Genomic DNA, 27,105 nt, shown 5'->3' with positions numbered 1-27,105 from the left:
TGTGCGACGAAACAGTAGTTGACATCCACATGTCTGGTATTTCTGTACTCAGAAGAAGCGGGGCAAACATTTTGGGATGTATACTTACCTCAAATTCCTTCTGAATGTGTCCATTTTAGGGCTAGATGAGAATAATCTTATTCAAAAATTGAAATTTCAAAATTTCCAATCCATTTTTGTTTGCTTCCAGAGAAAAAAAAAATTGTGGTTTGAAATTTTGAAACTTTGAAAATTTAAATTTTTTCAATTTTTTTTCTATATTATTGAATTTTTACCTCCCAAAAAAGAAACTGATCACCATAATAACACTACCAAAGAAAACTTTGGTGGAGATACATAATAAAATATACAGTTCCAACTACATATTTTATTTTTTTGTGGGGAAAGGGGGGCAGTAAGCAGTAGGAGAAGTAATTGCTACACAAAATGTACATGCAGTAAACATGTCTATAAATTACATGTACTCATGTTATAGGAGTTTATACATCGTATAACTGTATAACTTGTGAACGGATATTTACTTTAAAATTAGAGATGAGCGAACATGCTCGTCCGAGCTTGATGCTCGGTCGAGCATTAGGGTACTCGAAACTGCTCGTTACTCGGACGAATACTTCGCCCGCTCGAGAAAATGGCAGCTCCCGCCGTTTTGCTTTTTGGCGGCCAGAAACAGAGCCAATCACAAGCCAGGAGACTCTGCACTCCACCCAGCATGACGTGGTACCCTTACACGTCGATAGCAGTGGTTGGCTGGCCAGATCAGGTGACCCTGGGATAGACTAGCCGCTGGCCGCGCTGCTCGGATCATTCTGTCTCTGGATGCCGCTAGGAAGAGAGCTGCTGCTGGTCAGGGAAAGCGTTAGGGTGTTCTATTAGCTTACTGTTAGGCAGGAGTGATTCTCAAAGAACCCAACAGCCCTTCTTAGGGCTACAATAACGTTCTACTTTTTTTATTTTAATTTGCATCTTTTACCATTTTGTGAGGAATTAGCAGGGGGACTTGCTACCGTTGTGTTTAGCTCTTAGTGGCACACATATCCATAGCAAAGACCGAAGTGGGAAAATTCAGTAGGGGTTGGATTTCTATTAGGCAATAACTCAGTGTCATCTCATCTGGCATAGTAGTGTGCTTCCTTTGATACTTGGCTAGAAAATAGCCATAGGAGAATACAAACAGCTTCTTGAAGCCTACAGTAGCGTTCTATATATTTGATTTCTGGTTGATCTGCTGGTGGCTTTAGTTTCTGCAGTGCATGTACTTGCCAATTCTGAGCAATTTGTAGTGAGACTTGCGACCGCTGTGTTCTGCGCTTAGTGGCGCACATATCCATAGCAAAGGCTGAAGTGGGAAAATTCAGTAGGGGTTGGATTTCTATTAGGCACTAACTCAGTGTCATCTCATCTGGCATAGTAGTGTGCTTCCTTTGATACTTGGCTAGAAAATAGCCATAGGAGAATACAAACAGCTTCTTGAAGCCTACAGTAGCGTTCTATATATTTGATTTCTGGTTGATCTGCTGGTGGCTTTAGTTTCTGCAGTGCATGTACTTGCCAATTCTGAGCAATTTGTAGTGAGACTTGCGACCGCTGTGTTCTGCGCTTAGTGGCGCACATATCCATAGCAAAGGCTGAAGTGGCAAAATTCAGTAGGGGTTGGATTTCTATTAGGCAATAACTCAGTGTCATCTCATCTGGCATAGTAGTGTGCTTCCTTTGATACTTGGCTAGAAAATAGCCATAGGAGAATACAAACAGCTTCTTGAAGCCTACAGTAGCGTTCTATATATTTGATTTCTGGTTGATCTGCTGGTGGCTTTAGTTTCTGCAGTGCATGTACTTGCCAATTCTGAGCAATTTGTAGTGAGACTTGCGACCGCTGTGTTCTGCGCTTAGTGGCGCACATATCCATAGCAAAGGCTGAAGTGGCAAAATTCAGTAGGGGTTGGATTTCTATTAGGCAATAACTCAGTGTCATCTCATCTGGCATAGTAGTGTGCTTCCTTTGATACTTGGCTAGAAAATAGCCATAGGAGAATACAAACAGCTTCTTGAAGCCTACAGTAGCGTTCTATATATTTGATTTCTGGTTGATCTGCTGGTGGCTTTAGTTTCTGCAGTGCATGTACTTGCCAATTCTGAGCAATTTGTAGTGAGACTTGCGACCGCTGTGTTCTGCGCTTAGTGGCGCACATATCCATAGCAAAGGCTGAAGTGGGAAAATTCAGTAGGGGTTGGATTTCTATTAGGCACTAACTCAGTGTCATCTCATCTGGCATAGTAGTGTGCTTCCTTTGATACTTGGCTAGAAAATAGCCATAGGAGAATACAAACAGCTTCTTGAAGCCTACAGTAGCGTTCTATATATTTGATTTCTGGTTGATCTGCTGGTGGCTTTAGTTTCTGCAGTGCATGTACTTGCCAATTCTGAGCAATTTGTAGTGAGACTTGCGACCGCTGTGTTCTGCGCTTAGTGGCGCACATATCCATAGCAAAGGCTGAAGTGGGAAAATTCAGTAGGGGTTGGATTTCTATTAGGCACTAACTCAGTGTCATCTCATCTGGCATAGTAGTGTGCTTCCTTTGATACTTGGCTAGAAAATAGCCATAGGAGAATACAAACAGCTTCTTGAAGCCTACAGTAGCGTTCTATATATTTGATTTCTGGTTGATCTGCTGGTGGCTTTAGTTTCTGCAGTGCATGTACTTGCCAATTCTGAGCAATTTGTAGTGAGACTTGCGACCGCTGTGTTCTGCGCTTAGTGGCGCACATATCCATAGCAAAGGCTGAAGTGGGAAAATTCAGTAGGGGTTGGATTTCTATTAGGCACTAACTCAGTGTCATCTCATCTGGCATAGTAGTGTGCTTCCTTTGATACTTGGCTAGAAAATAGCCATAGGAGAATACAAATAGCTTCTTGAAGCCTACAGTAGCGTTCTATATATTTGATTTCTGGTTGATCTGCTGGTGGCTGTAGTTTCTGCAGTGCATGTACTTGCCAATTCTGAGCAATTTGTAGTGAGACTTGCGACCGCTGTGTTCTGCGCTTAGTGGCGCACATATCCATAGCAAAGGCTGAAGTGGGAAAATTCAGTAGGGGTTGGATTTCTATTAGGCACTAACTCAGTGTCATCTCATCTGGCATAGTAGTGTGCTTCCTTTGATACTTGGCTAGAAAATAGCCATAGCAATAGGATAGGATTGTTTGGTTCTAAAAACTCAAAAAAAAACAAAAAACACAAAAAAAAACAAAAAACACAAAAAAACACAAAAAAAAACAAAAAAAAGTAAAAAAAAAAAAAAAGTTATAACTCTCATTTTAAAAATGTTTAACCCCAGGGCTAGGGGTAGAGGACGAGGGCGGGGACGTGGGCGTCCAACTACTGCAGGGGTCAGAGGCCGTGGTCCTGGGCGGGGTGAGACACCACCTGCTGATGAGGGAGCAGGGGAACGCCGCAGAGCTACACTCCCTAGGTTCATGTCTGAAGTTACTGGGACTCGTGGTAGAGCACTGTTGAGGCCAGAACAGTGCGAACAGGTGATGTCGTGGATTGCTGACAATGCTTCGAGCAATTTGTCCACCACCAGTCAGTCTTCCACGCAGTCCACCCATGTCACCGAAATCCCCACTCCTCCAGCTCCTGCACCTCAGCCTCCTCCCCCCCAGTCTGCCCCCTCCCAGGAAAATTTGCCATTTGAACCGGCATACTCTGAGGAACTGTTTTCTGGACCCTTCCCACAGTCACAAACCACTTGTCCGGTTGCAGCTGAGCAATTTTCCGATGCCCAGGTTTTCCACCAGTCACAGTCTGTGGGTGATGATGACCTTCTTGACGTAGTGGAAGTGTGTAAAGAGGTGTCCGACGATGAGGAGACACGGTTGTCAGACAGTGGGGAAGTTGTTGTCAGGGCAGGAAGTCCGAGGGGGGAGCAGACTGAGGGATCGGAGGATGATGAGGTGACAGACCCAAGCTGGGTTGAGAGGCCGGGTGAACACAGTGCTTCTGAGACGGAGGAGAGTCCTCGACCTGAACAGGTTGGAAGAGGCAGTGGTGGGGCCAGACGGAGAGGCAGGGCCAGAGCTGGTGCATCAGCGCCACTGTCAACTAGTGAAGCTCCCGTGGTGAGGGCTCTTGCGGCGAGGGCTAGATCTTCAGAAGTGTGGAGGTTCTTTAAGGAAACACCGGATGACCGACGGACTGTGGTGTGCAACATTTGCCAAACCAGGCTCAGCAGGGGTTCCACCACTACTAGCTTAACTACCACCAGTATGCGCAGGCATATGAATGCTAAGCACCCCACTCAGTGGCAACAAGCCCGTTCACCTTTCGGCCGTGCACACCACTGCTCCTTCCCCTGTGTCAGCTGCTAGTCAGCCCCCTGCCCAGGACCCTGGCCCAAAAACCCCATCGTCGCCTCCACGATCCTCCACAGCATCCACCAGCGTTCAGCTCTCCATACCCCAGACGCTGGAGCGGAAACGCAAATATAGTGCAACCCACCCGCACGCCCAAGCCCTTAATGTGCACATCTCCAGATTGCTTAGCCTGGAGATGCTGCCCTATAGGCTAGTAGAGACCGAGGCCTTTCGCAACCTCATGGCGGCGGCCGCCCCTCGGTATTCGGTCCCCAGCCGCCACTACTTTTCCCGATGTGCCGTCCCAGCCCTGCACCAGCACGTGTCAGACAACATCATCCGTGCCCTGACCAACGCCGTTTCTGACAAGGTCCACCTGACCACGGACACGTGGACGAGTGCTGCCGGGCAGGGCCACTATATATCGCTGACGGCACATTGGGTTAACTTGGTGGAGGCTGGGACCGAGACTGACCCTGGGGCTGCTCATATACTGCCGACGCCGAGGATTGCGGGGCCTACCTCGGTCCAGGTGTTTCAGGCCTACTATGCCTCCTCCTCCTCCCACCCCTCCTCCACCTCCTCCTCCGAACTACCATCCGTGGGCACGGCGCCATCAGTCGGTAGCTCTAGGCACAGCAGCAGTGCCGTCGCTAAGCGACAGCAGGCGGTGCTCAAACTGCTGAGCCTAGGCGACAAAAGGCACACCGCCCAAGAGCTATTACAGGGCATCACGGCGCAGACTGATCTGTGGCTGGCACCGCTGAACCTCAAGCCGGGAATGGTTGTGTGTGACAACGGCCGTAACCTGGTGGCGGCTCTGCAACTCGGCAGACTGACACATGTGCCATGCCTGGCCCATGTGTTAAATCTGATAGTGCAGCGTTTCCTCAAGACATACCCCAATCTGTCTGATTTGCTCACGAAGGTGCGCCGCATCTGTGCGCATTTCAGGAAGTCCAGCCCAGATGCTGCCACTCTCAGGGCAGCGCAGCGCCGCCTCCAACTGCCCGCTCACCGACTGTTGTGCGACGTGCCCACGAGGTGGAATTCAACACTGACCATGTTATCCAGAGTTTACCAGCAGCGCAGAGCGATTGTAGACTGCCAGATGTCAACTTCCACCAGAACTGGTAGTCAGGTCAGTCAGCTTCCTCAAGTCTACAATGAGGAGTGGACGTGGATGTCTGATATCTGTCAGGTGCTGAGTAACTTTGAGGAGTCAACACAGATGGTCAGTGGCGATGCCGCCATCATCAGCCTCACCATCCCGCTGCTTGGCCTGTTGAAAAACTCTCTGGTCAGCATGAAGTCGGAAGCTTTGCGCTCGTCACAAGAGACGGGGGAAGAATATTCCCTTGTTGATAGCCAAAGCACCCTGAGGTCTGTTTCTCAGCGCATATCGGAGGAGGTGGAGGTGGAGGAGGATGAGGAGGAAGAGGAGGAGAATGTTGGCGAGACACAAGAGGGGACCATTGTTGAGTCCTTCACTGTTCAGCGTGTATGGGCAGAAGAAGAGGAGTTGGAGGAGTTGGAGGAGGAGGAAATGGACAGTCAGGCCAGTGAGGGGAGTGAATTCTTACGCGTTGGTACTCTGGCGCATATGGCAGATTTCATGCTAGGCTGCCTATCCCGTGACCCTCGCGTTCAAAGAATTTATTCCAGCACCGATTACTGGGTGTTCACTCTCCTGGACCCACGGTACAAGCAAAATCTTGCCACTCTCATCCCTGCAGAGGAAAGGAGTGTGAGAATGCATGAATACCAGCAGGCCCTGGTGCACAAGCTGAAACAGTATTTCCCTTCTGACAGCGCTAGCGGCAGAGTGCGTAGTTCTGCGGGACAAGTAGCGAGGGAGAGTAGGCGAGCAGGCAGCTTGTCCAGCACTGGCAAGGGTACGCTTTACAAGGCTTTTGCCAGCTTTATGTCACCCCAGCAAGACACTGTCACCTGTCCCCAGTCTCGGCAGAGTAGGGCTGATCTTTACAGAAAGATGGTGAGGGAGTACGTAGCTGACCATACCATCGTCCTAAATGATCACACAGCTCCCTACAACTACTGGGTTTCAAAGCTGGACATGTGGCACGAACTGGCGCTGTACGCCTTGGAGGTTCTTGCCTGCCCTGCCGCTAGCGTCTTGTCCGAGCGGGTTTTCAGTGCAGCTGGTGGCATCATCACCGATAAGCGTACACGCCTGTCGACTGACAGCGCTGACAGGCTGACGCTTATTAAAATGAATAAAGGCTGGATTTCTCAGAATTTCCAATCTCCACCAGGTGAAGGAAGCTCAACCTGAATAATTGATCCACTCCTCCTCCTCCTCCTCATTTTCCTCCTTCTCCTCCTCTTTGTACAGTAAAGCAGAGGAAAATGGCTATTTTTTGACAGGGCCCACTGGCTCTTGCTATACTTCATGCATTTAATTTTTCTGGAGGGCCACCTACCCGGTCCTCTGTTTGAAACAATTTTTGTGAGTGCCACATACAGGCACTCAATCTATTCCATTTTTCTGGAGGGCCACCTACCCGGTCCTCTGGTTTGAACAATTTTTGGGACTGCCACATACAGGCACTCAATCTATTCCATTTTACTGGAGGGCCACCTACCTGCTCCTCTGGTTTGAAGAATTTTTGGGACTGCCACATACAGGCACTCAATCTATTCCATTTTACTGGAGGGCCACCTACCTGCTCCTCTGGTTTGAAAAATGTTTGGGACTGCCACATACAGGCACTATCCAAATTAAATTGTCTCCATAGCAGCCTCCACACGTTGTCTCCATTGCTACCTCCAAAAGTCGTCCATATAGCTGCCTCCATACATCGTCCCTTTATCAAACGAGGTGTGTCAGGCAGAAATTTGGGTTGTTTTCATGGATTCCACATCAAAGTTGTTAACTTTGTCGCCACCCTGCTGTGTTATCCACAAAATATACTGGCAAACTTTTACCATTTAGGGATATTATTTCAGCGCTTCTTGCGCATCTGTTTACATTCCCCTCACCCGGCATATCCTAAACTTATAAGAACGCTACTACACTTGATCTTATACAAAAGGTTCTTAGAAGTGCTGTTTGGGGAGTAGCCTAGAGACAGGGGCTTGGATTGGCGAAAGCTCGCCTGGCAGCGGAACGCCAGCTCCATGCGCATCATGCGCTTCTTGCGCATCTGTTTACATTCCCCTAACCCGCCATATCCCAAACTTATAAGAACGCTACTACACTTAACTTGGTGCAGGCTGGGACCGAGTCTGACCCTGGGGCTGGTCATATACTGCCGACGCAGAGAATTGCGGGGCCTACCTCGGTCCAGGTCTCAAAGGCCTACTATACCTCCTCCCACCCCTCCTCCACCTCCTCCTCCTCCGAATTACCATCCGTGGGCATGGCGCCATCAGTCGGTAGCTCTAGGCACAGCAGCAGTGCCGTCGCTAAGCGACAGCAGGCGGTGCTGAAACTGCTGAGCCTAGGCGATAAAAAGGCACACCGCCCAAGAGCTATTACAGGGCATTCCACATCAAAGTTGTTAACTTTGTCGCCACCCTGCTGTGTAATCCACAAAATATACTTGCAAACTTTTACCATTTAGGGATATTATTTCAGCGCTTCTTGCGCATCTGTTTACATTCCCCTCACCCGCCATATCCTAAACTTATAAGAACGCTACTACACTTGATCTTATACAAAAGTGCTGTTTGGGGAGTAGCCTAGAGACAGGGGCTTGGATTTGCGAAAGCTCGCCTGGCAGCGGAGCGCCAGCTCCATGCGCATCATGCGCTTCTTGCGCATCTGTTTACATTCCCCTCACCCGGCATATCCTAAACTTATAAGAACGCTACTACACTTGATCTTATACAAAAGTGCTGTTTGGGGAGTAGCCTAGAGACAGGGGCTTGGATTGGCGAAAGCTCGTCTGGCAGCGGAGCGCCAGCTCCATGCCAAGATCCAACTAACATAGTTTTAACTGCAGCACCTTTAATCTACTACTAGTTCACTGCCTCCATACATGGTCCCCTTATCAAACGAGCTGTGTCAGGCAGAATTTTGGGTTGTTTTCATGGCTTCCATGTTAACTTTGTCGCCACCCTGCTGTGTAATCCACAAAATATACTGGCAAACTTTTATCATGTACCGATATTATTTGAGCACTTCTTGCTCACCTCCTTTGGTTCCTCTCTGCCACCCATTGGTTTGAAGCCTGAGTCCATTTAGGGTATGTCGCCATGACACTCTCTAGCCTGCTGCCGCTGCCTCTGCATGCCGTCCCCTATAGTGTCAGGGTCAATTATTGCATGTTTTAGATACTATCTAGCTTCATTCTGTCACTCTGTCATGGCCATGCTGTTGCCCATAATTTTGGCATAATGGTGCGTTTAAGCAGCCTCAGAGGCATCCATGCATGCTGCCCCTGCTGTTTCCTGTCCATTTCCGTGGTGTTTCCATCCTTTTCTGAGGTTCCCAGGTGTTTGGCCAAGCTTCCCTGTGCAGAGCCTTGGTCCCCTTGAAAAATGCTCGAGTCTCCCATTGACTTCAATGGGGTTCGTTATTCGAGACGAGCACTCGAGCATCGGGAAAAGTTCGTCTCGAATAACGAGTACCCGAGCATTTTAGTGTTCGCTCATCTCTATTTAAAATAGAATTTTGCACCTGTAATTCTTCAGGATATTTTGTACATTACTTCCACTTATTGCTTTTTCTCTAGTCCCACAATATGCTAAACTCGAAAGATCGAAACATATGTCTTATGGAAGAAGTCTTCTCAATTGTGGTAAGTAAAACTTTTCTGTGTAGCCATAGTCTTACTTCTGTGACTGGCAGATTCCTATACTGCACTATCCTGCTGTATATCAGTGTGTTCATTGTCAACAATATATTGATCAGATAACACATTTTTAAATCAAAGGTCCGACTAAACTTTCATAGGGTGCTGAGATTTCCTGTTCTTCATTGATAAACTGTTTTTGATATCTATAGTTTTTCTTTCCCACATGCTAATAACGGGTCAGTACGTTGAACCACATAGTAAGAAAGGAAGGGTGTAGTGAGATCTTGGTAACTCAATTACTACAAGTGGCCACATATGCTTGACACAACTTGGCCATATCTGATCTGTGGGTCCTACATACATTCATTTTACGGGTGTAACTATCTTATAAAGCTTCAAAGCTGGCCCTTGGTAAAATGTTAAACCCTTCGCACAATGGGAGCATAACAGACATGGTAAAGCACAAACTGCAGGACAGATTAGGAGAGTTCCCAGAAGAGTTCAGAACAGGTGATGTCTATGATAATCAGATAATCTGTTATAAAGTGTAGGCAGATGTTTCTCCTCGCTATGCTTATGTTTGATCATGTAAATTACTGAAAATATTCTTCATTGATTGTAGAAACTTGCCGCTGACTTCAAGGGATGCTCTGCCAGAGTTATTGTTGATGAAGTGGTAAAGTATTTGCTTCATTATATATTATTATGTTATTTATTCTTGGGGAAATTTTTTCTGATGTAGGTGGAATTGGTAATGACTTAGAATTTGCTTGCAGCTTCTTTATCTCATACAGCCCACTTTATATATAGGTAAAAATGGACTATTGTGCCCAAAGTAGGTCTTATATGGGGAGATCCGGGGAAGATACTTGCAAACATTTTACCAGCTTAAAATTTTTGACAATGAATAGTTTGCAATGGACCTAGACCTGTGGATTCTCATCCTTAAATATCTTATCCAGGAATTAATATTGACCAGCCATCCATAGGAAAGAACTTGAGGAGCTTTTTGGCCCTGCATAAATATAGAGTACGGAGTTGCTATCTGGCTCCATACGTGCTGTAGAAACTGAGCAGTGTAACTATAGCCACATCATACTATCACTTCAATGGGAGCCATGGTTGTAGTCATGGTTTCTGCTACTAATACGATTAGGCCAACATTTTGAGTGCAGATTTAGATGTTTAAGATGATCATATTTAAAATCAATATTTATACATGTATTGGTGACCCTAATACATTGGGACATATAAATAAAGCTTTCTAAAAGTAAGAATGTTAGTTGCCAATGGCAACCAATTACAGCTCCCTTTTAAAATATTCATGAGCACTGGTAAAATGAAAGCTGAGCTGTAACATTCTTACTTTTAGATAGCTTGATAAATCTGCCCCTTTGTTCATATTAACCAATTGTGTTATTCTCATCAATTGTGCTTTTTCACATCTGTATTAAAAAAACAACACTTTGGGGCATATTAATAAATATATATTTATAAATACAAAAAATATATATATTTATTGTTTATAACAAATATCTGATGTAATTTGAACCAAAATCAACTCTTCTAGACATGTCAAGTTTTAACAGTGGCATGAATTTGTGTGCATTTAAAATGACCCTATTACCAACACACTGGGGCAGATTTACTTACCCGGTCCATTCGCGATCCAGCGGCGCGTTCTCTGCGCTGGATTCGGGTCCGGGCGGGATTCATTAAGGTAGTTCCTCCGCCGTCCACCAGGTGGCGCTGCTGTGCTGAAAAGCATCGGAATGCACTGGAGTTCACTGAGCCGGGCTGAGTGAAGGTAAGTGCAAGCTCCGCAACAGATTTTTTGTTTTAAATGCGGCGGTTTTTCCGAATCCGTTGGGTTTTCGTTCGGCCACGCCCCCGATTTCCGGCGCGTGCATGCCAGCGCCGATGCGCCACAATCCGATCGCGTGCGACAAAATCCCGGGGCAATTCAGGGGAAATCGGCGCAAATCGGAAATATTCGGGTAACACATCGGGAAAACGCGAATCGGGCCTTAGTAAATGACCCCCACTGTTTTACACTGATAACATGTTCCAATAGCCCATAACATGACAAATGCAGATGTGCTTTTGTCATGTTTGTGGGATGTATACATTGGCTAATATCGGCATTATAGATAGTATGGTACCTGGCTCCCTGCCAGGTCCACCTGAAGTCCTAGGGGCTGGGATTCAAATTCTTTATCATAGCTTCAAGCCAAACCCCCCCCCCCCTCCATGTGACGTCACGGCAGGGTGGCTGCTAGGAACTATGGGAGGGACGCCTGATTCCTGGCTGCCACCCCTCTGTGGCGTCAGCCCACGGCTGCATGCATTACCAGCACTTGTGGGGAAAGCTGTTTCTCTCTGACATGAACAGTGAGAGCCGGAAAGATGCAGCTCACTGCGCAAGCGCCGGAAATGCCTGCAATGTTGAGCTAACGTCACAGAGGGGCAGCAGCTAAGAATCAGGCGGCCCCTACCACGGTTCCTAGTGGCCACCCGTCCCTGATATCACATGGAGGGGGTAGGGGGTTCAGTGTGTGGGCATCGCTAAAGGATAATGAGCAGACAACGGTTTGAATTTGAATCCCAGCCCACGGGACTTTCAGGGGGACCTTGGCAGGGAGCTTCCCTTCAACCCATGTTGTAACCAGAAATCATGAATTAATAAAACCAAAGTTTTATAGGTTTCTAGTTTTGAAATTCTACAGTTCAATGTACTTGTAATAGGCCTTGTTCATTGTGGGACCACCTGCTATGGCTTCAGCATGTCCAATAATCAAAAAGTGGCTAGATTTGGGAATTAATAAAAATAGAGCCCTCACTCACATTGACTCAATGCTTGAATGAACAGTACAGGGATGATTTTACACAAATGGTCTGTAACAATTAAAAGTGGACATACTCTTCATCGTAATAGGCAGATATTATTTACTGTAGGAGCAGTGAGACTATGAGACCATTTGCCACAGGAGCTTGTGATGGTTGAGACTCCTGACAAGTTCAAGAGGGGCCTAGAAGCTTTTTTAGTTTTTTAAGATTCCTTTATGTCTCCACAGAAAATGCCCCAAGATCATGGAAGCAAACAATATATTAATAATCTTATTCTTGTTCAAACTGATCAGGATGTTTTTACATTTTAACAGATGCTCTGCCTAGACCTGCCTGCAGCTGACAAAAGGACAGTCCGAACGGCCTTTGAGGTAATGTGGTAAACTTTTTTATTTCAAAAGATAAGTTCCCCAGCTTAATCCGCTGTCTAACACTGGACAAGACCACCTTCTGAATATAATGCGGACTCAGAAGTAGAGTGTGGGGACCAAAGTGATGAGTAGGTGATAAGCGATAGTGACCTCCATTGCTAATTAATGACCACCTCCATTCCTAATCAATGAAATAGGTATATCATTGATTAATAGCCTAGTCCGGCTATTAGACACCTCTATTGTTAATCAATGATATTGGAATCTCCATTACTAATCATATAGTCACCCCAATTACTAATGGATGATTAACTAACCTCCCAAACATATCACTTATAACTTATGAGGCAGCTGCTAATAAAGCAAATACAATTATGGGATGTATCAAAAGAGGAACAGATTCTCATGATAATGGCATAGTTTTTTGGCTGGTTATATAATGGGAAGGGGCCAGGCTGGCTATATACTGGGGAGGGGCCAGACTGGCTATATACTGGGGAGGGGCCAGGCTGGCTATATACTGGGGAGGAGCTGGCTGGCTATATACTGGAGGGACTGGCTGGCTATATACTGGGGGGCTGTCTGGTTAAATTCTGGGGAGGGGCTGGATGGCTATATACTGGGAAGGGGCTGTCTGGCTATATACTGGGGGGGGCTGTCTGGCTATATACAGGGGGGCTAGCTGTATACTGGGGGGACTGGCTGACTATATACAGGGGGGCTGGCTGTATACAGGGGGGCTGGCTGTATACTTGGGGCTGTCTACTGTCTGGCTGTATACTGGGGGAGATAGTGGCTAGCGGTGTTATATGGCATAGCAGTAATATCCCCAGACCTAGGGGCAGTATAATACTAGTTTTATTCTTGTACATAGGGGGCAGTATTATAGTAGTTATATTCTTGTACATAGGGGGCAGTATAATAGTAGTTATATTCTCTTACATGGGGGCAGTATTATAGTCGTTCTATTCTTGTACATAGGGGGCAGTAGTATAGTAGTTATATTCTTGTACATAGGGGGCAGTATTATAGTTGTTCTATTCTTGTACATAGAGGGCAGTATTATAGTAGTTATATTCTTGTACAAAGGGGGCAGTATTACAGTAGTTATATTCCGGTACCTTGGGAGCACTATAATAGTACTTTTATTCCTGTACATAGGGGTCAGTATTTTAGTAGTTACAGCTTGTACATAGCGGCAGTATTATAGTAGTTATATTCTTGTACATAGGGGGCAGTATAATAGTAGTTATATTTTTATATTATTGTACATAGGGGGCTGTATTATAGTAGTTATACTTCTGTACATAGGGGGCAGTATTATAGCAGTTATATTCTTGTACAAAGGAGCAGTATTATAGTATTATATTCTTGTACATACAATTCAGTATTATATATTTTACTTAGGGGCAGTACTATAGTAGTTAAATTTTTCTTTATCAGAGAAGGTATTGTAGTAGTATTTTGTATATATAAGACAGCATTAAGTTGTGTTCTTTTAAAAAAGAATCTTTATTCCTGGTCTCTTTTGCTTTGATTTAGATGTTGATTTAGACCATCTATAAACAGTTTGTGTGAAGTTTAGTAACTCCTACTACATCAAATGGTCATGCCTACTTGTTTTGACCCCACCTACAGAATGCGCCCACTTTTACATTTTTTTCTAGGGCCACTTTAAATGCTCAGTCCGCCCCTGCCTCCATAACATATCACTAAAATAGTCACCTCCATTACTAACCAATTGTCACCTGCAACACCAATCAAGGATATAGTCACCTTTATAACTAACCAATGATATAGTCAGCTGCATAACTAATCAGGGATATAGTCAACTCCAGAACTAGTCAATGATATTGTCACTTGTATAAATAATCAAGGATATAGTTACCCGCAGAACTAATAAAGGATTAAGTCACCTCCATAAATAACCAATTGTATAGTTACCTGCATAATTTATGGATAATATACAGTAGTCACCTCAATATAGTCAATTGTAAAGCAATTATATAGAATCCACTTCCAGGTTCTAATTTGTGACTGTGAAAACTGCATTAATAAGTATTGATAACTGATTTTTGAAGTAATATTTTCTATCATTTCTTTCATGTTATGGTCTGCCATGCATTTTAACAATTGTTTTTATTACAGGCAGATAACCCGGGATTAGCTGCAAGAGTCAATGCTAGAATTGATGTACTTATTCCTGCCATCGTTTGCACAGTGGTAATTACTACATATTCTTACTCATATCTTTTACAGTGTTTAATATGAGCAGAAAAACAAATGGAAGTATTGCTATACTTGAAAACTAGGAGGAATACCGTATATACTCAATTATAAGCCGAGTTTTTCAGCACAAAAAATATGCTGAAAAACCCTAAATCGGCTTATCCTTGAGTCAAGAAATAAACAAAAACTGTGCTCTCCTCCCGACGCCCCCCGGCAGGTCCTCTTCTATACATTCCGGTCCCGGCATCGGCCCGTGTACCGGCGTGGTCTGTCACAGGCATCGAGTAATATGTGCGCAGCGTCGGCAAGAACTATGATGGCAGCGAGCGTCTGACGTCCCAATGCCTGTGATGGACCCTGCAGGCCATTTACCACAGGGGCTGCAGGCTATTTACCACAGGGGCTGCAGGCTATTTACCACAGGGGCTGACAGGCTATTTACCACAGGGGCTGACAGGCTATATACTACAGGGGGCTGACAGGCTATATACTACAGGGGGCTGACAGGCTATTTACCACAGGGGCTGACAGGCTATTTACCACAGGGCTGACAGGCTATTTACCACAGGGGCTGACAGGCTATATACTACAGGGGGCTGACAGGCTATATACTACAGGGGGCTGACAGGCTATATACTACAGGGGGCTGACAGGCTATATACTACAGGGGGCTGACAGGCTATTTACCACAGGGGCTGACAGGCTATTTACCACAGGGCTGACAGGCTATTTACCACAGGGGCTAACAGGCTATTTACCACAGGGGGCTGACTGACTCAGGTCAATAGGTTTTTCCAGTTTTTTCTGTCAAAATTAGGGGTCTCAGCTTATACTCGAGTCTGCTTATACTCAAGTATTCACGGTAATTTAAGAGTGGTGGGATTTCTTGAAGGAGTAGAGGGAGAAGACATGTCGGAATTTATGTCAGATTGGCTGGAGTCTATTTTCCCAAAAGGGACTTGCACCAGGATATTCTAGCGAGAAGTATTCTGGCGTGTCATCTTTCACCTAGTGAATTGGATAATATTATCAGAGTGCAAAAAATATGGAATAATTGGAATAAAACAATGCTCCAATCATGATCTTTCCAGATTACCCCCAACAGGGCCGGCGCTATGGGTAGGCAAAGTGGGCAACTGAAAGGGGAGTATCTCTTCTTTCAAATGAATCTTGAATTAATATCAGGTGACATTTGTATATATCTCCCAATGGCAGTTTAACAGTTAATATCTCCGTTTACCTGACACTTAGAAACACACATTTAGATTTATATAAAAGAGGAGAGTCTCTTCTTTCATAGGAAAAAAGAAGCACAGTTCTATGTTTTACAGAGCCAGAGATACAGCCCCCTGATGTGTACCCCACTCCAGATTCTTTGCCATCAGGCTACAGGGAGAATTTCCTGCACACAGGAGCTGCTGCACCTCACAGATAATGGAAATATTCACTTTATATGTTACTGCATTTTGAGAAGGGATAATATCACCTAACATTCATGTTTTAACCCTTCTCTATGCAGAACTATCTAAGAACACACTTTCTCTCTTTTGCCTTTTATTTCGTGATAGGTTTTTTTTTTGCAAAAATTGACTGATACAATGAAGATTCGATCATCTTGACCTAATGTCGCTACATATTAACCCCGCGACCCAGAACGTGTCCATAAAGTTATATGTAACACCAACAACACACACATGTTCTAGAATAAAGTTTTTATTTCCCACCATCCTCCATTTTTTACACCTATGTTATGACGTTCTCACTCTCATTCTTATGAAGCGCGGAGGGTTCTGTTATTGTGCTGATAATACAATGGCGCACATATAAAAGTGACTTTTGTTATCTCATTAGGTTTATGTACAGTAAATACAGTTATTTATTTGGGTCACCATTGTGATTGATTGATCTGTGATTGATCTGATTGATCTGTGTGACGCTCGCACAGTTTTGTGTCCCCTGTGGATGTAACGTTCCCTTTGCTGCATATGTTGGTTCATATACACATGTGGGGTCTGTATGATTTCCTCACATCTTACTGTTTTAGGAAAGTATATTTTCTTTATATAAGTATCTGGATTTGTACATATTTTAGAGGAAATTTTCAATGTTTATTACCAAATGCATCTCCTGGTTGTCTGCTTTCAAAATTCTATAGGTTTTATGGCATCTTTACTTTTTATTCTGTTTCATTTCTATATTTTGCAGGTTGTGACTGTCTTAAAATTTCTAGCTGAAAAGCAGATATCTGGTTATTACAGTTTTAGTGATATTATGTGGATTTATTTACGTGAACATATCAATATGGGACATTTGTGAACTCTACACATGTCCATTTATTACATTTAGGAGATGTGAAGGTAAATGTTTTCTGTTCATCACATTTTTTGCCATCAAAGTTTAAATTTGAAGTATTTTTTATAAAATTTCAGTCTTTTTCTCTTCTCCTGTATTTCTCTCATATCCATATCCTGTATATATCATCTACTTTATAGTTCTGCATCTAGAAATCTCTATCATCTTTCATACTTATCTTCTATCATATAATTATAATTAATAATTCCTTTATTTATATAGTGCACACAGATTACGCAGCACTACACAGAGCTTGTCAGATCAGTCCCTGTCCCCATGGGGCTAACAATCGAATCAACCTACCAGTAATTTCGGAGTATGGTAGGAAACCGGAGGACCCAGAGGAAACCCTCGCAAACACGGAGAGAACATACAAACTCTTTGCAGATGTTGACCAGCACTACAAGGCTGTAGTTCTAACCACTGATCCACAGTGCTGCCCATCAATCTCCCTATCATCTATCTCCTATAAAATTCTCCCATATTACAGTTTGTTTTACTATACTAAATGGAGCCTCTTGCTGACTGTGACTGGTCATAACATAGTTTTAATTTGGGGCCCCGCTTTTAGTTTTGCCCAGGGCCCCACTTTGTCTAGAACCGACCCTGACCCCCAAGAGAGGCCAGTTATGTTGCGCTTGAAAAAAGGTTGAGGGCTAGGGGTGTGGTATGCTTTTATTAGCCTATCCAGTAAAATTATCCACGAAGATAAAACAGTTTTTTGAAAATTCTGCAGAGGCTAAAGAATGGGCAGAGAGGATTTTAAAGATCTAGGAGATCGGGCTTTAACCCCTTCCCGATGTGCGCCGTACTAGCACGGCGCGTGCCGGGTCCCGGTGCAAGGAGAGGGAGTCTGAAAAATAGTAAAAATAAAAAAAAGTTTAAAAGAAAAAAATTATAATAAAAAAATCGAAAAATTCTAATCACCCCCCTTTCCCTAGAACTGATATAAATATTAATAAACAGTAAAAATCATAAACACATTAGGTATCGCCGCATCCGAAAATGCCCGATCAAAATATAATAACGGTTTTTCACTGCGTTTAACCCTGTAACGGAAAATAGTGTCCAAAATCGAAAATGGCATTTTTTTGCCATTTTGAAAAATATAAAAAATATTAATAAAAAGTGATCAAAAGGTTGCACAGTCCAAAAAATTATAGCAATGAAAACGTCATCAAAAGTCACAAAAAATGACACCACCCAAAGCTGCGTACAAAAGTTATTGGCGCCTGAAGATGGCAAAATCCCCCCAAAGAATTTTTTACAGGAGGTTTTATTTTTTTAAATGTATGAAACCATTATAAAACCTATACAAATTTGGTATCCACGTAATCTTAGCGACCCACGAATAAAGTAGATCTGTCATTTGGTGCACACAGTGAAAGCTGTAAAATCCAAGCCCACAAGAAAACGTTGCAAATGTGTTTTTTATCCATTTTCACTGCATTTGGATTTTTTTTCCTGCTTCTCAGTACACGGCATGGAATATTAAATACGGTCACTACGAAGTGCAATTTGTTACACAGAAAATAAGCCCTCACACAGCTCTTTTTGTGTAAAAATAAACAAGTTATAGATTTTTGAAGGTGGTGAGTGAAAAATAGAAGTGAAAAAATTAAAAAAGGCCAAGTCGTTAAGGGGTTAAGGTGAGCCAATCATCCCTAGCTCCTAGAAATGTAGTGTAGGGGGGCGGGATAATGAGGGGACGGAGAAGCGACTGGTGGGCATCTATCAATTGAGGAAAAGTGGGGATAACTTTATGATCAAACTGATTTCATCAGCAGAAGCAGCAGTACAGACAGGGCTATTGACTACTATTTTCTGCAGACTATTGAAGGAGATTAGTCTGAGAGCCCCTGGAGAGAGGCACCCATCCAGACAAGGTTATTCATGTTACTATAAAGCTCCAGGATTGATCTGACTATGGCAAATAATTAGGGGTGTTGCAAAAAAAAAAATCCCATAAGCGCAAAAGTCGCTTTCCTTTGTGGTTTACATTGATAAACAGAGGTGACACATGGGTCATCTTTCATAAAATTAAACTTTTCTTGTGCGGATTCATAACGGGGAAGATTCTTCAAAGGAGGATAATCAATTTTTTTAACTGAATGCAAATCTAAGGGGGATAGTTCAGGATTTCAGGATTGTTTTTATCGTTTTAAGGCCGCATGCACACCTCGACGACGTAACACGGGGAAAGATAGGACATGTCCTTACTTTTCCCTGTGTATGGAGTGGCACCGTATTTCTTTGTGCGTCCATTGCCAGCCTATAGGGGCCGCAATCTGTATATACATAAAAAAAGAAAAATATTGTTTTGCAGCAGGCTAGAGATTGGATATTGGTATTTAAAATTAACTTTCTGGTCAACTCCACTTAGGGAAATAATATCAATGGCTAGAAGCTCAGAAATGTCTAAAGATACAGTGTATGGAGAGGGCATTGCTGAATTCTAAAAAGGGATCCATTATGGAGGGGTAGAAAGGCACAGATAAGTTTGGGAAAGTTGCATTCACGGATAGAAGAGGGAGGTTTAGCTCTCCCAGATTCCGGGAAATATAGTTGAATGAGATGTAGGAAATATTTTTTACACATCAGGGAAAAATATGAATACTTAGGTGCTTACAACATATGGGGGACACTTATCATTGCTTTTATGCATGTTTTTGTCGTAGCAGCAGTTACAAAATTGCAATCTCCTGTCCCCATTGAGTTTTTTGGAGTCAAAAGTGCTTGTAGAAGAATAGTTTAAATATAACTATTAATTGTTCACTTTGAAGCAGTGGGTTTGGAAGAACGTTAAATCAGAAGTAGGATGGAAGGGTTTTTTGCAGGAAACTCCACTAATACTGAAGACAGGGGATAGTGTGCCCTGAGCTTACCCCAACCTCTGTCCCTTCCTATAGCCCCCCCCCCCCACCCTAAACCGTGGGGCGACTACTTGAAGACTCGGAATACACTAGCTAAGTGCGGGAAGGGAACAACACGAACAGACTGACAAACATAAAACACAAAAGAGTGGTAAACTAGCCGGAGTCACAACGAGAGGGTACGTCAAGAGCAAAATCAGTAAGCAAAGAGTCAACTTCAAATACTAGCTGAGATTACAACAATACAGAACAAAAAGCAAGTCAAACCTAAGCAGAGAGCAAGCGATGAAGAGATTTCAAACACAGGCACAGGTGACTAGTGAAGCTGCAATTTATACAGCAAGAACCCCACCTCCAGAGCCTGATAGGAGCTGGACCACTTCTGGGAATTAACCCCTCATGGTGCAGAATAACCAAGCACAACCGCAGACACCATGCAGAGGTACCACAACTCCTAGCAGTCCAGAACACAAACCCTAGACAGCGCGAGGTTTTAGCCGCTGACCAGAGCGCGTGCCAGAGATCATTGGTAGCGGACGAGAGGTGGAGACGCGCAGGAAGGCATTGGATGAAGGACCAGAAGTCCGAGCGTTCTCCCCTGCAAACCTGACAATGGGCAATGGGGTGATAGAGATTGTACCTTGGCTTCTATTGAGGAGTCTAGATTGTGGCAAGATGCAATTGTTATTTGGTTACATCATTCAATATGATCCAAAAATCTTTATTTTGTGTAGAAAAATTGGAGTAAGCAGAACATGGAAAATATATTATACACTATGAAAGGATTGTGATGAGTTAAATGTTTAACCCTTTCAGGACCTATGACGCATGTCCAAGTCGGGTGCATGTTCCGTGCATTTTCGTCATCCATTTAAATCGTCACCAGGTGTAAACACACGGTGACAACATTGTGTCATAGACAGCCGAGTGTTACAGGCATCGGTGCAGGGACCAATCACAGCGCTTGGTCGGTGACGTCACACCGACCAATCATAGCTGTATCCTGTGAGAGGAGGCTGGAATACAGCTCTGATCTCGTCATTGCAGTCAGAGTTGTGGAAGAGATCGGAGCTGTGTCTGCTGAGCCTCCTCTCAGAACGAAACTTTGTTGCAGTGTGCCCCACAGAGTTTGATTAACCCCTTAGTGTGCCCCCTCATATTCCCAAGCTCTTCCAGATACATTGTCAGACTGATCCTGTCACTAACTAACATTTTGATTTCTCCTGTCAGTGATTACATTAGTGTCCCGTGATACCTTGATTGCTCCTGTCAGTGACCTGCATCCGTATAGTGTCTAGTAATACCGTGATTGCTCCTGTCACTGACCAGCGTCCATATAGTGTCCAGTAATACCGTGATTGCTCCTGTCACTGAATAACATCTAGTAATACCGTGATTGCTCCTGTCAGTGACCAGCGTCCATTTAGTGTCCAGTGATACCGTGATTCTCCTGTCACTGACCAGCGTCCATATAGTGTCCAGTAATACCGTGATTGCTTCTGTCACTGAATAACATCCAGTAATACAGTGATTGCTTTTGTCAGTGAATATTAGTTACTAGTAGAGATGGGCGAATCGATTCTAATGATTCTAACTTCGGTTAGAATTTCAGGAAAAAGTTGATTCGCCACGAAGCCGTAGTTTATGCTGATTCGCCGAAGTTGTTTTTTTTCCCCTCATGTTTCTGCTAAATGGACGCGAGAACAACGTGTTACATGGGGCAGAGAACTCTGGGAAGGAGAAAGGAACACCCCCGATGACATCTGCAGACCTGTAAGCCAATCAGCGACCGGCAGGCTTATGTGATGTCACACAGCCCTATAAAATCCAGCCATTTTCTATCTCAGCACTTCACACTTCATGTTGTAGCGTCCAGCTGCTGCTTTTGTGCTGTGCGATTCTTGCTGCAATCCCTCGCTGTTCTCTAAGGGGATCTGTATACCCCAAATAGCAGTTCTATTTAGGGACAAAATCGAATAGGAAGAAATCTGTTTGACTTTTATGCATCTGCAGTAGCGATTGGTGGACTAATCCCTGGTTGTTCTTTAAGGGGGATCTGTATACCCCAAATAGCAGTTCTATTTAGTGACAAAAAATCGAATAAGAAGAAATCTGTTTGACATTCATGTATCTGCAGTAGTGAGCTGTCAGTTGTGGGGTATCTGTATAACGCACATTGCCATACCTTTTTCGGGCTCTAGTTTACAGCCAGATTTACGTGTGAAATCCACATAGTTTATACAGTGATTTTTGCTGAAATTACACTGTCAGTTGTGGGGTATCTGTATAACGCACATTGCAATACCTTTGGGGGCTCTAGTTTACAGCCAGATTTACGTGTGAAATCCACGTAGTTTATACAGTGATTTTCGCTGAAATTACACTGTCAGTTGTGGGGTATCTGTATAACACACATTGCAATACCTTTTGGGGGCTCTAGTTTACAGCCAGATTTACGTTTGAAATCCACATAGTTTATACAGTGATTTTCGCTGAAATTACACTGTCAGTTGTGGGGTATCTGTATAACGCACATTGCAATACCTTTTGGGGGCTCTAGTTTACAGCCAGATTTACATGTCAAATCCACGTAGTTTATAAACCACTATGTCAGACAGAAAGGTGGCAGGTGGAGCAGGCAGAGGTGGCAGCACAGTAAGGGGATGTCGCAGCAGGGGTGACTCTGTGAGGCCAGAACTGCCGTTGTCATCTAGTGGCAGTGTGTTGATCAACAACCCAAAGGTTGTTGAATGGTTGACTAGGTCATCCCATTCCTCAAATATAACATCTGACAACCCCAGCCAAGAGTCCGTAGGTTCCTCTGATACAACAATTAGTTGGCATGGCCCAGGAGCAGGTCAGCGGCCCTCACCTGTCCTCAACAAGGCTCTGTCCTGTTCCTTTCCCGCAGCCAGAGAGCTACTAGGTGGTCTGGGCTCTGCGCCACTATTCAGCGAGGACGAAGTGTTTGAGGACAGTCAGCAGCTGCTTTGCAGTGAAGAGGTGGGGCAGACTTCCGCTGCTTCCTGCAGTAGGCAGGCTGTGCATACTGACATCGGTGAGGAGAGTAGCAGTGACCGGGAAACGCAAATTGACGATGATGTAGCCGATCGCACTTGGGAGCCGGGTGTAGCAGGGGATTCATCATCGTCGGGCGAAGAGAGTGTCAGCTTGTGGAACAGGCAGCAAGTCGCTACTGTGGCTGTGAGTCAGCAGGGTGGCAGCAGTGCGAGGACGGGAGCCAAACGTCCCCGGGGTACAAATCCCGATTCGCAGGCCCAAATAAGCAGTGGCACAGGGGCTCAGCGAGGCAGTGGCGGTATTAGTCGCTCAGTGCAGAGTGTTGGCGGTAAAATTACCACCTCAGCTGTGTGGCAGTTTTTTGTAAAGACACCAGAGGAGCCGAGCGTGAGAATATGTCGTATCTGCGGGCAGAAAGTGAAGCGTGGCCAGGGAGCTAACCTTGGCACCATGGTCCTGCGCCAACACTTGCAGAGTCACCATCCAATGGCCTGGGAGAAGCGGGTGTCAGATGCGGTCCATCCTGCAGGCGCAGCAACAGCAGCAGCACCCAGTGGCACACATGCTGTTTCAGCAAGTCATGGCTCCAGCAGCTCTGCCGAAGGGAGCTGTTTGTCTTTGACATCATCTCCTGGTCCAGATGCTCCTGCCCCTCGCTACGCATGGCGCCAGCAGTCTTTGAGCGAGGCGATTACAAAAAGACAACTCTATGCGTCCAGCCATCCTAAGGTGCAGAAGCTGACCGTGCGCTTGTCAAAGTTGTTGGTACTGCAGTCTCTCCCTTTCCAAGTCGTGGACTCTGCACCTTTCAGAGAACTAATGGCTTGTGCCGAACCGTGATGGAGAGTTCCAAGCCGCAATTTTTTTTCCAAAAAGGCTGTGCCAGCCCTTCACCAATATATACAACAGAAGGTGGGCCAGTCCTTGGGCTTATCAGTTTCTTCCAAGGTGGCCAGTATATGTCCTTTACGGCCCACTGGTTGAATGTGCTTCCCGCCCAGCCACACCAACAACTTCAACAAGAGACGGCGCTTTCTCCTCCACGTTGTCAAACTGCTGCTCCTGCGTCAGTGTCCGCCTCCTCTTCCTCCTTCTCCACCACCACCTCAGCCTCCACAAGTGCTGCTCCATCATACCACATGTGCAGGGCACAGCGCTGTCACACAGTTCTACACCTGGTTTGCCTGGGCGAACGAAGTCACACAGAGGAGGAAATGCTCCGTGTTATGCAAGAAGAAATCAATGTGTGGCTTTCTCCGCGACAACTAAAAATCGGAACCATGGTGACAGACAATGGGAGGAACATGGTGTCCGCGCTGCACCGAGGAGGGATGGTCCATCTGGTAGTCAACAAGTTCCTGAAGTCTTACACCCATCTGCAAGACATTCTAAAAATGGCCAGGACACTGTGCACGTACTTCAGCCATTCTTACAAAGCCAAGCACACCCTCCTCGAGTTGCAGCGCCAGAAAGGCCCCAACATAGTCTGATATGCGATGTTTCCATCCGTTGGAATTCCAGCCTCCATATGTTAGACCGTCTGTATGAACAGAGAAAATCCATTAATGATTTTTTGATGATGCAAGCGGACCGTAGTACTCCCCTGTGTAACTTTGATGTCAGCCACTGGCAGCTGATGCGTGACACCTGCCGTTTGCTCAGGCCTTTTGAAGAGGCCACGTTATTTGTCAGTCGCCAGGACTGCGGGATGAATAACGTCATTCCACTGGTTCATGTCCTGGAACTCATGCTGCAAAATCTGTCTGGTCAGGGCAATGGAGAAGTGGAGACTACATCTCATGGCCACATGAGTCCACTGGGGGCTGAACTGAAGGAGGAGGAGGAGGACATTGGAGCACAAGCAGAGTCTGGTGCAATTTGTAATTTTTCTACTCAGGTGACAGGAGAGGAGGAGCAGGAGCATCCGGAGGAGGTAGAAGACGAGGCAGATGACCCAGAAGCACAGTGGCAGTATACTGTGGATATGGAGACCGGGAGTCCCTCAGAGTCACTTGCGCAGATGGCCCGCAGCAAGCTGCTTTGCCTAACTAGTGACAGCCGAATAGTCAACATCCGGCATAGGGATGACTTTTGGCTCTCCACCCTCTTGGACCCTTGCTACCGGTCCAAAATGGGTGGCTTTTTTCCTGCTGCTGAGAGGAAGGAACAACTGGCATACTATAGAGAAATACTGAGCACACAGTTGGCCGCTGCCTATCTGCGCCATTGTCCATCCTCTGTCAGGTCTGATCGGGGGATTCCTGGCAGTCATTGCTCACATACTACTACCACGGCTGCTGTGGGGAGCTGGGCAGGTAGGAGCAGTAGCAGTTCCATCAACAGTCGCTTAAGTCTGGATTCCTTAATGAGCAATTTCCTTCACCCTCCTAGTGAGGAGGGTAGCCGCCACCGGCAGCATCAGCAGGACATGAAGCAGACCCTGCACCAGCAGGTGGTGGCCTACTTGGACAGCACTTTACCACCTGAGGTAGAGGATCCCATGGACTACTGGGCAGCCAAACTTGATGCGTGGCCGCAACTTGCGTAGTATGCAGTAGAGAAGCTGTCCTGCCCGGCCAGTAGTGTGGCATCAGAGCGGGTGTTCAGTGCGGCGGGGGCCATCGTTACCCCCAGGAGAACCTGCTTGTCCACCCGTAATGTGGGGAGACTGACCTTTGTCAAGATGAATCAGGCTTGGACCAGCCAGGATTTCAACTCACCAATGCCTAATGCATCAGATTAGATCAGCCATGACGCCTCCTCCAAACGTTGAGAAATGAGTCGGGGTTCTAACTATCTGCCTCAGCTACTATTCTGATGCTGCCACCCGCCTGATGCCACACATATACTACTAGTTGCAACATCTGCCTCCTACCATCTTTACCAAGGACTGGAACTATATCATGGTGCCACTCTGCAGGCTCCTGCTGCTTCTGATGCCAGCTTCACACTATATCATTGTGCCACTCTGCGGGCTCCTGCTGCTGCTTCTTCTGATGCCGCCTTCACACTATATCATTGTGCCACTCTGCGGGCTCCTGCTGCTGCTGCTTCTGATGCCACCAACACACTATATCATTGTGCCACTCTGTGGGCTCCTCCTGCTGCTGCTGCTACAGATGCCACCTTCACACTATATCATTGTGCCACTCTGCGGGCTCCTGCTGCTACTGATGCCACCTTCACACTATATCATTGTGCCACTCTGCAGGCTCCTGCTGCTGCTTCTGATGCCGCCTTCACACTATATCATTGTGCCACTCTGCGGGCTCTTGCTGCTGCTTCTGATGCCACCTTCACACTATATCATTGTGCCACTCTGCTGGCTCGTGCTGCTTCTGATGCCACCAACACACTATATCATTGTGCCACTCTGTGGGCTCCCCCTGCTGCTACTGATGCCACCTTCACACTATATCATTGTGCCACTCTGCGGGCTCCTGCTGCTGCTTCTGATGCCACCTTCACACTATATCATTGTGCCACTCTGCGGGCTTCTGCTGCTGCTGTTTCTGATGCCACCTTCACACTATATCATTGTGCCACTCTGCGGGCTCCTGCTGCTTCTGATGCCACCAACATACTATATCATTGTGCCATTCTGCGGGCTCCTGCTGCTGCTACTGATGCCACCTTCACACTATATCATTGTGCCACTCTGCAGGCTCCTGCTGCTTCTTATGCCACCAACACACTATATCATTGTGCCACTCTGTGGGCTCCTCCTGCTGCTGCTGCTACAGATGCCACCTTCACACTATATCATTGTGCCACTCTGCAGGCTCCTGCTGCTTCTTATGCCACCAACACACTATATCATTGTGCCACTCTGTGGGCTCCCCCTGCTGCTGATGCTACAGATGCCACCTTCACACTATATCATTGTGCCACTCCGCGGGCTCCTGCTGCTACTGATGCCACCTTCACACTATATCATTGTGCCACTCTGCAGGCTCCTGCTGCTTCTTATGCCACCAACACACTATATCATTGTGCCACTCTGTGGGCTCCCCCTGCTGCTGATGCTACAGATGCCACCTTCACACTATATCATTGTGCCACTCCGCGGGCTCCTGCTGCTACTGATGCCACCTTCACACTATATCATTGTGCCACTCTGCAGGCTCCTGCTGCTTCTTATGCCACCAACACACTATATCATTGTGCCACTCTGTGGGCTCCTCCTGCTGCTGCTGCTACAGATGCCACCTTCACACTATATCATTGTGCCACTCTGCAGGCTCCTGCTGCTTCTTATGCCACCAACACACTATATCATTGTGCCACTCTGTGG

At 45.6% G+C, this 27,105-nt stretch overlaps 1 protein-coding gene across 1 annotated transcript in view; it reads left to right on the top strand.

Annotated features, from left to right (window-relative positions):
• The window catches only part of LOC140128974 (uncharacterized), a 69,417-nt gene that overhangs the window by 18,291 nt on the left and 24,021 nt on the right, over positions 1–27,105 (top strand). Inside the window, exons 4-7 of the mRNA XM_072150647.1 lie at positions 9,056–9,121; positions 9,741–9,794; positions 12,280–12,336; positions 14,485–14,559. Coding sequence (XP_072006748.1) covers positions 9,056–9,121; positions 9,741–9,794; positions 12,280–12,336; positions 14,485–14,559 — 252 coding nt within the window. The remainder of the gene's footprint in view (positions 1–9,055; positions 9,122–9,740; positions 9,795–12,279; positions 12,337–14,484; positions 14,560–27,105) is intronic.

The sequence above is a fragment of the Engystomops pustulosus genome, chromosome 4 (assembly GCF_040894005.1).
Source record: "Engystomops pustulosus chromosome 4, aEngPut4.maternal, whole genome shotgun sequence".
Classification (NCBI taxonomy): Eukaryota; Metazoa; Chordata; class Amphibia; order Anura; family Leptodactylidae; genus Engystomops; species Engystomops pustulosus.
Note: the sequence above shows the minus strand (reverse complement) of the source record. Positions and strands in the feature narration are given on the sequence as shown.